Source organism: Cheilinus undulatus, linkage group 24, assembly GCF_018320785.1.
Source record: "Cheilinus undulatus linkage group 24, ASM1832078v1, whole genome shotgun sequence".
Taxonomy (NCBI): Eukaryota; Metazoa; Chordata; class Actinopteri; order Labriformes; family Labridae; genus Cheilinus; species Cheilinus undulatus.
This window is the reverse complement of record NC_054888.1, coordinates 26,918,056-26,930,939: the sequence shown is the minus strand read 5'-3', so window position 1 is coordinate 26,930,939 and position 12,884 is coordinate 26,918,056. Positions and strand designations below refer to the sequence as shown.

General features: G+C 40.4%; 1 protein-coding gene across 5 annotated transcripts; it reads left to right on the top strand.

Annotated features, from left to right (window-relative positions):
- The first annotated feature begins 1,666 nt into the window (after positions 1-1,666).
- LOC121506101 (metalloreductase STEAP3-like) lies at positions 1,667-10,455 on the top strand. 5 transcript variants are annotated; one of them, XM_041781638.1, is made up of 6 exons: positions 1,667-1,701; positions 2,789-3,029; positions 4,027-4,293; positions 4,365-4,892; positions 4,973-5,137; positions 9,116-10,455. In XM_041781638.1, the coding sequence occupies exons 2-6, from the start codon at positions 2,802-2,804 to the stop codon at positions 9,401-9,403; spliced, it is 1,476 nt and encodes a 491-aa protein (XP_041637572.1). In that variant the 5' UTR covers positions 1,667-1,701; positions 2,789-2,801; the 3' UTR covers positions 9,404-10,455. The 5 variants fall into 5 exon arrangements, 2 of the variants coding, with proteins under 2 accessions (XP_041637572.1, XP_041637571.1); XR_005991610.1 differs by lacking the exons at positions 1,667-1,701; positions 9,116-10,455 and adding exons at positions 1,732-1,907; positions 5,312-8,095 and having other exon boundaries at positions 4,973-5,253; XR_005991612.1 differs by lacking the exons at positions 1,667-1,701; positions 9,116-10,455 and adding exons at positions 1,732-1,907; positions 6,927-8,095 and having other exon boundaries at positions 4,973-6,614.
- The last annotated feature ends 2,429 nt before the right edge of the window (positions 10,456-12,884 follow it).

Here is a 12,884-nt window from a genome sequence, read left to right as displayed (position 1 = left end):
GCAGTACAGTTGTAGTCTCTAATAGCAGCAGTAATAGCTTGTAGTCTCTAATAGTAGCAGTAATAGTTGTAGTCTCTAATAGTAGCAGTAAAATAGCTGTAGTCTCTAATAGCAGCAGTAATAGCTGTAGTCTCTAATAGTAGCAGTAATAGTTGTAGTCCCAATAGTAGCAGTAATAGCTGTAGTCTCTAATAGCAGCAGTAATAGTTGTAGTCTCTAATAGTAGCAGTAATAGTTGTAGTCTAATAGTAGCAGTAATAGTTGTAGTCTAATAGTAGCAGTAATAGTTGTAGTCTCTAATAGTAGCAGTAATAGTTGTAGTCTCTAATAGTAGCAGTAATAGTTGTAGTCTCTAATAGTAGCAGTAATAGTTGTAGTCTCTAATAGTAGCAGTAATAGTTGTAGTCTCTAATAGTAGCAGTAATAGTTGTAGTCTCTAATAGTAGCAGTAATAGTAGCAGTAATAGTTGTAGTCTCTAATAGTAGCAGTAATAGTTGTAGTCTCTAATAGTAGCAGTAATAGTTGTAGTCTAATAGTAGCAGTAATAGTTGTAGTCTAATAGTAGCAGTAATAGTTGTAGTCTCTAATAGTAGCAGTAATAGTTGTAGTCTAATAGTAGCAGTAATAGTTGTAGTCTAATAGTAGCAGTAATAGTTGTAGTCTAATAGTAGCAGTAATAGTTGTAGTCTCTAATAGTAGCAGTAATAGTTGTAGTCTAATAGTAGCAGTAATAGTTGTAGTCTAATAGTAGCAGTAATAGTTGTAGTCTCTAATAGTAGCAGTAATAGTTGTAGTCTAATAGTAGCAGTAATAGTTGTAGTCTAATAGTAGCAGTAATAGTTGTAGTCTAATAGTAGCAGTAATAGTTGTAGTCTCTAATAGTAGCAGTAATAGTTGTAGTCTAATAGTAGCAGTAATAGTTGTAGTCTAATAGTAGCAGTAATAGTTGTAGTCTAATAGTAGCAGTAATAGTTGTAGTCTAATAGTAGCAGTAATAGTTGTAGTCTCTAATAGTAGCAGTAATAGTTGTAGTCTAATAGTAGCAGTAATAGTTGTAGTCTAATAGTAGCAGTAATAGTTGTAGTCTAATAGTAGCAGTAATAGTTGTAGTCTCTAATAGTAGCAGTAATAGTTGTAGTCTCTAATAGTAGCAGTAATAGTTGTAGTCTAATAGTAGCAGTAATAGTTGTAGTCTAATAGTAGCAGTAATAGTTGTAGTCTAATAGTAGCAGTAATAGTTGTAGTCTAATAGTAGCAGTAATAGTTGTAGTCTCTAATAGTAGCAGTAATAGTTGTAGTCTCTAATAGTAGCAGTAATAGTTGTAGTCTCTAATAGTAGCAGTAATAGTTGTAGTCTAATAGTAGCAGTAATAGTTGTAGTCTAATAGTAGCAGTAATAGTTGTAGTCTAATAGTAGCAGTAATAGTTGTAGTCTCTAATAGTAGCAGTAATAGTTGTAGTCTAATAGTAGCAGTAATAGTTGTAGTCTAATAGTAGCAGTAATAGTTGTAGTCTAATAGTAGCAGTAATAGTTGTAGTCTAATAGTAGCAGTAATAGTTGTAGTCCTGTATAGTGTGTGTGTGTGTGTGTGTGTGTGGAGCCCGCCTCTCTATCTCTCTCTCACACTTGGAGGCGTTCCCAGGGCGGACCTCTGCGCGTGCGTCACCTTATCAGGAAGAGAGAGACCGGAGCCGTGGTGGTGAGTAGTTTACCGTAGACTTCTCCGGGACCGTAAAGACGTGAAAACGATCGTTAAAAGCTGTGAAAGGCTGCAGAGTTCACCGGAAACTCTTTAATTCTCTCTAAAAACTCTTTAATTCAGATTTACATGAAAGTTTTTATCCCGATGGTCAGAGAGAGAGGACTGAGGAAAAGTTTCCACGAGTTCAGCCAAGGACAGGCAAGGTGGTTCTAGTCAGCTCTAGTCTTTATTCTGCTCTAATATCTAGTCAGCTCTAGTCTTTATTCTGCTCTAATATCTAGTCAGCTCTAGTCTTTATTCTGCTCTAATATCTAGTCAGCTCTAGTCTTGTTCAGGAGAATAAAGTCCGCTTTAATGATAGTTCTAGGTCTGATTAATCCTGGTTCTAGTTCTCTGAGACCAGCAGGAACTATTAAACTAGGTCTGATTAATCCTGGTTCTGGTTCTCTTAGACCAGCAGAGCCTTTAAAGGGTTAATGTGTAAAACATAAAGATAGTTCCGCCCACAGCCCTCTTAGTTTCCTTGTTTTAGATCCAGTCAGCCAGTTTCCGTCTGTGATTCTAGAGTTATAAAGTTATAAAGTTATAAAGAGTTAACTTATAAAGTCAGGAACAGTCAGAGTTTTAGAGTTTAACTCCGTCTGCTTCATTTCTCCTGTTAAAGAACCCCTCAGTCCTCCTGTAGATCACTCTGGGTCCTGGTTTCACTCATACTCCTGTAGATCACTCTGGGTCCTGGTTTTACTCATACTCCTGTAGATCACTCTGGGTCCTGGTTTCACTCATACTCCTGTAGATAACTCTGGGTCCTGGTTTTACTCATACTCCTGTAGATCACTCTGGGTCCTGGTTTCACTCATACTCCTGTAGATAACTCTGGGTCCTGGTTTCACTCATACTCCTGTAGATGACTCTGGGTCCTGGTTTTACTCATACTCCTGTAGATCACTCTGGGTCCTGGTTTCACTCATACTCCTGTAGATCACTCTGGGTCCTGGTTTCACTCATACTCCTGTAGATAACTCTGGGTCCTGGTTTTCACTCATACTCCTGTAGATAACTCTGGGTCCTGGTCCCCCTGCAGGTCTAGCTGAAGGATGCCTGATGACATGGCCAGGCCTTTAATCCGCAGCAGAGGTGAAGGAGCCGGATCCAGACATGTGGAGGCCTCCTTCTCTGAGCTAGACTCTCCGGTTGTTGGAATTCTGGGTACGGGGGATTTCTCCAGATCCCTGGCCAGGAGGCTGGTGGCCTCCGGCTACCAGGTGGTGGTGGGGAGTCGGACCCCCAAACGCTCTGTGGCCCTTTTCCCTGAAGAGGCTGAGGTGAGACAAAACCCCCAGAGTAATTGTTGTTTCTGTTTCTCCTCCTCTGTATTTACCCTGACTTAGTCTGGAGCCATGATAGCTGCTGGTGTTAGCCTCTAACATCTCAGTTAGAGGCGAGGGAATTATGGGAACCCAAACACCGTCACACTGTCACTATCTGAGGGAAAATAATGTTAGACTTCATAGCTGAGCCATGATGTTCACAAATGTCAGGATCCCAGAGAAAAAAGGAGAAGAAACTCAGACAGCAAAGTCAAAAATGTATTTAAAATGGCAACAATCTGCTAAAAGTGGCAAAAATTGGTGGTAAAAACGGTAAAAAGTTGTTAAAAAGAGTCAAAAATGTATTTAAAGTGGCAAAATTGGTGGTAAAAATGGTGAAAGGCTGTTAAAAAGTGTCAAAAATGTACTTAAAGTGGCAACAATTTGCTGAAAGTTGCAAAAAATGTTGGTAAAAATGGTGAAACGCTGTGAAAACATTGTAAAAATGTATTTAAAATGGCAAAAATGTTGATGAAAATGGTGAAAAGCTGTTAAAAAGGGGCAAAAATGTACTGAAAGTGGCAAAAATGTTGATGAAAATGGTGAAAAGCTGTTAAAAAGGGGCAAAAATGTATTTAAAGTAGCAACAATTTGCTAAAAGTGGCCAAAAATGTTGATGAAAATGGTGAAAAGCTGTTAAAAAGGGGCAAAAATGTATTAAAGTGGCAAAAATGTTGATGAGAATGGTGAAAAGCTGTTAAAAAGGGGCAAAAATGTACTCAAAGTGGCAAAAATGTTGATGAAAATGGTGAAAAGCTGTTAAAAAGGGGCAAAAATGTACTTAAAGTGGCAAAAATGTTGATGAGAATGGTGAAAAGCTGTTAAAAAGGGGCAAAAATGTACTGAAAGTGGCAAAAATGTTGATGAAAATGGTGAAAAGCTGTTAAAAAGGGGCAAAAATGTTGATGAGAATGGTGAAAAGCTGTTAAACAGTGTTCGTCTTTGTTTCCAGGTGACGTCCCAGATGGAGGCAGCCAGTCAGGCGGACCTGGTCTTCGTCGCTGTTTTCCCGGAGCACCATTCCACCCTGGAGCAGCTGAAGCCGGCGCTAGCTGGAAAGACGCTGGTGGACGTCAGCAACAGTCTGAAAGTGAACCGGGAAGGACCTTCCAATGCTGAACAGCTGGCCCGCCTGTTTCCAGAGAGCTGTGTAGTCAAAGGGTTCAACACCATATCTGCGTGGACGTTGCAGACGGGACCTCGGGACGGGAGCAGGCAGGTAGGACGGCCCTGATGGTCTGGGTGTCTCAGTGAGACTCTGACTCTGGTTAAACTGTCGTTCTCTCTCAGGTTTTTCTCTGCAGTAACAGCAGCCAGGCCAAAACCACGGTGATGCAGCTGTGCAGAAGAATGGGCTTCGTTCCAGTCGATATGGGCCTCCTGTGCTCCTCTCTGGAGATCGAAAACCTTCCCCTCTATTTATTCCCCTCCTGGCGCGTCCCAGTCCTCTGCACCATGTCCCTCTTCCTGTTCTTCTACCTGTACAACTTCCTCCAGGACGTCCTGCAGCCTTACGTGACGGCAAAGAAGAATGTTTTCTACAAAATGCCCATAGAGACGGTGAACGTCACTCTCCCCTCGGTGGCGTTGGTGATGCTGGCGCTCGTCTACCTGCCCGGTCTGATCGCTGCTTTCCTCCAGCTGTGGTGGGGCACCAAGTACAGACGCTTCCCTGCATGGCTGGACCGGTGGATGACCGGCAGGAAGCAGTTTGGGCTGTGTAGCTTCCTGTGTGCTGTGCTACATGTGATCTACAGTCTGTGCCTGCCCATGAGGAAGTCTGCTCGCTACAAGCTGCTGAACCAGGCTGTTAAACAGGTGAGTGTTCCTCTCTGCAGCTCTGAATCAGCTCAGATATCAGGATGGTGTTCCTGCTCATGCTTCTGTGTGCCGTCCAGGTGAAGGACCAGGTGGAGAACTCGTGGGTGGAGGAGGAGGTGTGGAGGATGGAGCTGTACCTTTCAGTCGGCATCATGGCTCTGGGGCTGCTCTCCCTGCTGGCCGTCACGTCACTGCCCTCAGTGTCCAACACTGTCAACTGGAGAGAGTTCACCTTCATCCAGGTAAACACAGAGAGTTCACCTTCATCCAGGTAAACACAGAGAGTTCACCTTCATCCAGGTAAACGCAGAGAGTTCACCTTCATCCAGGTAAACGCAGAGAGTTCACCTTCATCCAGGTAAACGCAGAGAGTTCACCTTCATCCAGGTAAACGCAGAGAGTTCACCTTCATCCAGGTAAACATGAGAGTTCACCTTCATCCAGGTAAACGCAGAGAGTTCACCTTCATCCAGGTAAACACAGAGAGTTCACCTTCATCCAGGTAAACAGAGAGTTCACCTTCATCCAGGTAAACAGAGAGTTCACCTTCATCCAGGTAAACGCAGAGAGTTCACCTTCATCCAGGTAAACGCAGAGAGTTCACCTTCATCCAGGTAAACAGAGAGTTCACCTTCATCCAGGTAAACAGAGAGTTCACCTTCATCCAGGTAAACAGAGAGTTCACCTTCATCCAGGTAAACACAGAGAGTTCACCTTCATCCAGGTAAACACAGAGAGTTCACCTTCATCCAGGTAAACACAGAGAGTTCACCTTCATCCAGGTAAACACAGAGAGTTCACCTTCATCCAGGTAAACGCAGAGAGTTCACCTTCATCCAGGTAAACAGAGAGTTCACCTTCATCCAGGTAAACAGAGAGTTCACCTTCATCCAGGTAAACACAGAGAGTTCACCTTCATCCAGGTAAACAGAGAGTTCACCTTCATCCAGGTAAACGCAGAGAGTTCACCTTCATCCAGGTAAACGCAGAGAGTTCACCTTCATCCAGGTAAACAGAGAGTTCACCTTCATCCAGGTAAACGCAGAGAGTTCACCTTCATCCAGGTAAACAGAGAGTTCACCTTCATCCAGGTAAACACAGAGAGTTCACCTTCATCCAGGTAAACACAGAGAGTTCACCTTCATCCAGGTAAACGCAGAGAGTTCACCTTCATCCAGGTAAACATGAGAGTTCACCTTCATCCAGGTAAACGCAGAGAGTTCACCTTCATCCAGGTAAACATGAGAGTTCACCTTCATCCAGGTAAACACAGAGAGTTCACCTTCATCCAGGTAAACACAGAGAGTTCACCTTCATCCAGGTAAACACAGAGAGTTCACCTTCATCCAGGTAAACACAGAGAGTTCACCTTCATCCAGGTAAACAGAGAGTTCACCTTCATCCAGGTAAACACAGAGAGTTCACCTTCATCCAGGTAAACAGAGAGTTCACCTTCATCCAGGTAAACATGAGAGTTCACCTTCATCCAGGTAAACACAGAGAGTTCACCTTCATCCAGGTAAACACAGAGAGTTCACCTTCATCCAGGTAAACAGAGAGTTCACCTTCATCCAGGTAAACGCAGAGAGTTCACCTTCATCCAGGTAAACACAGAGAGTTCACCTTCATCCAGGTAAACATGAGAGTTCACCTTCATCCAGGTAAACGCAGAGAGTTCACCTTCATCCAGGTAAACACAGAGAGTTCACCTTCATCCAGGTAAACAGAGAGTTCACCTTCATCCAGGTAAACAGAGAGTTCACCTTCATCCAGGTAAACACAGAGAGTTCACCTTCATCCAGGTAAACATGAGAGTTCACCTTCATCCAGGTAAACGCAGAGAGTTCACCTTCATCCAGGTAAACACAGAGAGTTCACCTTCATCCAGGTAAACACAGAGAGTTCACCTTCATCCAGGTAAACAGAGAGTTCACCTTCATCCAGGTAAACGCAGAGAGTTCACCTTCATCCAGGTAAACACAGAGAGTTCACCTTCATCCAGGTAAACACAGAGAGTTCACCTTCATCCAGGTAAACATGAGAGTTCACCTTCATCCAGGTAAACATGAGAGTTCACCTTCATCCAGGTAAACGCAGAGAGTTCACCTTCATCCAGGTAAACACAGAGACTTCACCTTCATCCAGGTAAACACAGAGAGTTCACCTTCATCCAGGTAAACACAGAGAGTTCACCTTCATCCAGGTAAACACAGAGAGTTCACCTTCATCCAGGTAAACGCAGAGAGTTCACCTTCATCCAGGTAAACGCAGAGAGTTCACCTTCATCCAGGTAAACACAGAGAGTTCACCTTCATCCAGGTAAACGCAGAGAGTTCACCTTCATCCAGGTAAACATGAGAGTTCACCTTCATCCAGGTAAACGCAGAGAGTTCACCTTCATCCAGGTAAACACAGAGACTTCACCTTCATCCAGGTAAACACAGAGAGTTCACCTTCATCCAGGTAAACAGAGAGTTCACCTTCATCCAGGTAAACGCAGAGAGTTCACCTTCATCCAGGTAAACACAGAGAGTTCACCTTCATCCAGGTAAACACAGAGAGTTCACTTTCATCCAGGTAAACACAGAGAGTTCACCTTCATCCAGGTAAACATGAGAGTTCACCTTCATCCAGGTAAACGCAGAGAGTTCACCTTCATCCAGGTAAACACAGAGACTTCACCTTCATCCAGGTAAACGCAGAGAGTTCACCTTCATCCAGGTAAACACAGAGAGTTCACCTTCATCCAGGTAAACGCAGAGAGTTCACCTTCATCCAGGTAAACACAGAGAGTTCACCTTCATCCAGGTAAACACAGAGAGTTCACCTTCATCCAGGTAAACGCAGAGAGGAGCAGACGCTCTCTGAACTTACAGGACTGACAGAGAGACCTGGTCCTGGTTTCTATGAGCTGTTTCAGATCCTCAGACTGTCATGGCCGCTCATGCTGGGAAACCTCCACTGAAGCTGAATGTGTTAACACAGAATGATGTCTGAGGATGGACAGTTCAGACACGTGGCTGCTTCTCATAGGTCAGGGGTCATCAAGTAGATCTGCACCAGGGTCAGATTTGGTCTCAGCAGAAACTCTGGGGGCCGGATTTTCAAAAAAGAAACATTAAATGAACATTTTGGTCTGACTGAAATATTATTGCAGTAGTATTTGTATTTTCCTTTAAACTACAGGACATTTTTAGTCATTACCAGTGAGATCTATCCCTGTTATCTATAACGCAGCAGGACACAAGGAGACAGACCTGACAGCAGGATTGGCCGGAGAGAATGGGCCCTCCCTAACTGTCATTTAGCTCCAATATTAACCCATTCTGACCCTTTTAACCCTTTCTGATACTTTTTGCCTCTTTAAGCCAATTTTTGAAAGATTTTAACCCTTTAAACCACTTTTTTCTGCATGTTTTATCCCCTTCATGCCACTCTATTATCAATTTTTGCCACTTTTCTTCAATTTTGCCACTTTTAACCCCCTTTCTTTACTTTCTTGAGCTATTTTTTGTCATTTTTGATACCTTTGCCCCTTTTTCCTCCTTTATCATTTCTGACACATTTTAACCTCTTTTCACCACTTTTTTCTGCCAATTTCTGCAGCACTTCTGCCGACCTTGACCCTTTTTTGAATATCGACTAATTTTGACAGTAAATTTCTGTAGAAACAGATCAGATGGTCAGTCATTCTAAAACTATCTCAATGTTAATTAGGATGGATTTAACAGCTGCAGACATTTAAAGGAAAAGGATACTCTTAAAATCTTCTTTTCCTCCTTTTTCTGAATTTAACGATCTTCCGGGGCCAGACAGGAAGCTTTGGGGGGCCTGATTTGGCCCCCGGACCGCCAGTTGATGATCAGTGTCATAGGGCTTCAGATTCAGGCTGTCAGACGCCACATCCCAGTGTTTGCACTCCTGCAGCTGCTCCAGACTGTGACAGAGCCATCAGGGCTTTATGAGTCACTACTTCTCCTCACTGCTAGAACTTCTGCAGGACTTGTGACCCCTTTGATGCCTTTTCCATTCACGTGTTTGTTCTTCTACTCTGGTGGCCGTCAGATTAGTCACACGTGGACGGCCAGGGCCATGAAAGCAGCTTTAGCCTGGTGCCTGTAGACCAGGAGGTTGTGTTTGTCAGGGAGCATGCATGCCATTATTATTGAACCGTTTTACAGCGGAGTACCTGCTGAGTCCTGATTCCTTTCTATCTCCAGTCTACCGTAGGTTACTGCGCCTTATCCACGGCTACCCTCCACACGCTCCTCTACGGCTGGGACCGAGCCTTTGACCCCGCCCACTACCGCTTCAACCTCCCTCCTACTTTCACGCTGGTTCTGATCCTCCCCTTCGCCGTTCTTCTCGGTCGCCTGGCTCTGCTGGCGCCCTGCGTAGCCCGACGACTCCGGCAGATCCGGCGTGGCTGGGAGAAGAGCCGGCACATCCGCTTCATCCTGCCAGAGGAGAACGGCCACAACGGGCTGGAGGACGTCAGTAACGTCTGATGGGGTACAGGGTCGTCTGCTTTATGAGGATAAACTCCAGATTATCTCCTACTGACTCTGACAGACATTACTCAGCAATGACGGCTCTGCTTCTAGGCTGATTAGGATGTAGCAGATGTTTAGTTTCTCTTCCACAGAGCTGGATTTATCAGAGAGATGATGGAGCAGAGTGGAGGTTGTCAGTCATATTGCACTATGCATTGCCAGTGATCAGTGTTTCCATGTTACTGTTGCTAGTTTTGTTGTCATAATTTGGTGATTTTTGCACTACTGAACCTGAAGAGATCCTGGTTGGATCTTTGCCGTGATCTTCTCTCAGAAACAGGCCTGGGCCCTGACTCCTGTCAGGTTAATGTCTCCTGCTTCAGGTCTAGGGTCTTCTTGGTTCTGTGCCGTTCTTTTGTAAATTCAGCTTCTACTTTCAGTTTGTTTTTCCGATGCTTTCTAAGTCTTATTTGCTTTATTTTGTTTAGAACTGTCTGAAAATACTCAGCCAGAGAGGGTGGTCAACTCCAGGTTTCTCGTTATTTTTGAAGCTTTTGTTTTAGATCGTACCTTAGAGCTGCTGAAAGCTAAGCTAGCGTTAGCTCCTGTGCTAGGAAGCCCTCTGCTGTAGAAGCTCTTTGCTTTTGTTGTTTCATGTCCAGCACAGGTGAATGGAAGAACACCTGTATTTACAGTCATGTGCATGAGTTTAGGATGTAGGGATTCACTACAGAGTCTGACGTTCCACGACCCGGGCTGAAGGGCGGCTAGAGTCCGCTCAACGGCGTCCCCTTCGTCTGTTCCTGTAATACACCTGGAGACCCCCAGCAGTTTCTGGGACATCTAGACCATGACCAGGGGTTCCTAACCTTTTTTTCCTTAGGACCCCTATTCATATTTAAGAAAGCCAAGGCAAGCTAATATAACAGGGAAAATTAAACATCAGTTTTATTAGGTTTCAAACATTTATTTATTAGCTGTTCTTTATATGACAGCAGACCACTCTAATAATAATAATGATAGTAATAATGGTAATAATAATAATAATAATAATAATAATGATAATAATAATAATAATGTTAATAATAATAATAATAATAATAATAATAATAATAATAATAATAATAATAATAATAATAATGATGATAATAATAATAATAATAATAATGATAATAATATTAATAATAATAATAATAAAAATAATAATAATGATAATAATAATAATAATAATAATGATAATAATAATAATAATAATAATAATAATAATAATAATAATAATAATGATGATAATAATAATAATAATAATAATAATAATGATAATGATAATAATAATAATAATAATGATAATAATAATAATAATAACGATAATAATAATAATAATAATGATAGTAATAATAATAATAATAATAATAATAATAATAATAACGATAATAATAATAATAATAATGATAGTAATAATAATAATAATAACATTAAAAATAATAATAATAATAATAATGATAATATAAATAATAATGACAATAATAACATTAATAATAATGATAATAATAATAATAATAATAATAATAATAATAATAATAATAATAATAATGATAATAATAATAATAATAATGATAATAATGATAATAATAATAATAATAATAATATTAATAATGATGATAATAATAATAATAATAATAATAATAATGATAATGATAATAATAATAATAATAATGATAATAATAATAATAATAATAATAATGATAATAATAATGATAATAATAATAATAATAATGATAGTAATAATAATAATAATAATAATAATAATAATGATAATAAAGAGGCTCTGTCAATGTCTAAGAAAACTCTAAATTTTCACGTTTAAAAAGTAATTAATTAATGAAGAAAAAAACTGGATTTTTTTACTTTTTGATATTTTTTTAATTAATAATTATTATTTTTTGGTGCCTTTTTTTACTGTAACAGTTATAAATGTACATGAATTAAAACTTTGAATTTATCAGATTATAAACATGAAAAGCTGAAATTCCAATCACTGTTTTCAGTTTGCTTTCTTGTAAATCTCTGCCTTAACGTTTTAAATTTATGATTTTAGAAATTAAATTTTTGGAGTTTCTCGTGTCAAAACTAAAGACTTTAAAACTTAAAAATTCAACATTTTTTTTTCTTGTAAATTTACAACTTTTTAAACTGAAATTTGATGTAATTCTAAAACTTTATCATCTTAAACAAAACAAAACAACAACAAATATATATATATACATGTTTTTTTTTTTAATATTTGGTAAGTTAGAGCTGAGTCCCTGTAAGGGTTCACAGACCACAGGTTGGGGACCCCTGCCCTAGGCCGTGCCTACTCGCCCCATCCACCCTCTACTCCACCCTGCAGGTGTAGACTTGTTTTTATAAAACAGATCACTGTAGTAATGTCAGTCCTCCTTCCTGTCCTCAGGTGGTTTAACCTGTCTCACCTGCTCCTCCCTGCAGCCCAAACATGCCTGAAGGTTCTGCACAGTTCGGTTTTATCCAGGATGCTGGAGCTCTGTGTCATTAATGTGTGTCTGAGTTTCCATGTCTGCTGTACCAAAGTTATTTCTGTATTTTCTATTTTTGTGAATTTGAAATCTAAAAGACTTTTTCTGTCCTCAGATTGAAGCTTTCCTAAAACAGAGACTAGAATGATCCTTCTAAAGCAGAATAAAGTCGTTTACAATCATTTCTGATTTCTGTTTCTTTCTGCACATTTCAGTCACACACAGACGACGCTCAAAGATTACAACATCATGGAAAAGTTATTTTTCCCTCAGTCAGAATATTTCCCTCTGTGAGACTAATCTAGAATATATGGAAAAGTAACTTTTTAAAGTAAATGGTGGGAAAATGAAGGTTTTAGAGATTATTTGAGATGCACTAGTGTGTAGCCTTTAAATGTAGATATTTTAATCAGAATCTCTCGTCATGATCGTTTATAGTGAGGATATTCTGTTTCTGTCTTAGTTTTGAATAAAAGTCAGTGTTGTGATCCTGTTCAACACTATGGATCATATTAATATTAATACATACTTTACTAAGACATCTATAAATACTCTGTCAACATGACTCAATGAAAAGTTGTCCATAAAATTAAAATGTTGAATATTAAAGTTCAGTTGATGGTGTAGTAGTGAGAGAGGATAAATGTGCAGCTGCTGCCACCTGGTGGTGAAAACACGAACGTTCACTGTTTGACTGAAGCCCGTTTCTCACTGGCTGCGCGCGCGTGCCGCGCGTCTCCGTCCACTATAGGCGTGAGTTTGCCGCGTGTTCGCCGCGTTTGTTCGTTTAACGTTTATTTAACCTGGACACACAGTAACACTGACGCAGTGACATGGAACCATGCACAGGGCTCAGGTGGAAGTGTCTACAGCAAAGGGCTGATTTTCAACAGCTGTTCATGGAGGCTTTGAGAGGAAAATTAGAAAATAACACACATCAGCAAATGCATCAGTTAAATATC

Coding starts and splice junctions, on each gene's coding strand:
- LOC121506101 (XM_041781638.1), top strand. CDS start 2,802: ATGCCTGATGACATGGCCAGGCCTTTAATCCGCAGCAGAGGTGAAGGA. Junction 3,030..4,026: donor TTTTCCCTGAAGAGGCTGAG/GTGAGACAAAAC, acceptor CTTTGTTTCCAG/GTGACGTCCCAGATGGAGGC. Junction 4,294..4,364: donor CTCGGGACGGGAGCAGGCAG/GTAGGACGGCCC, acceptor GTTCTCTCTCAG/GTTTTTCTCTGCAGTAACAG.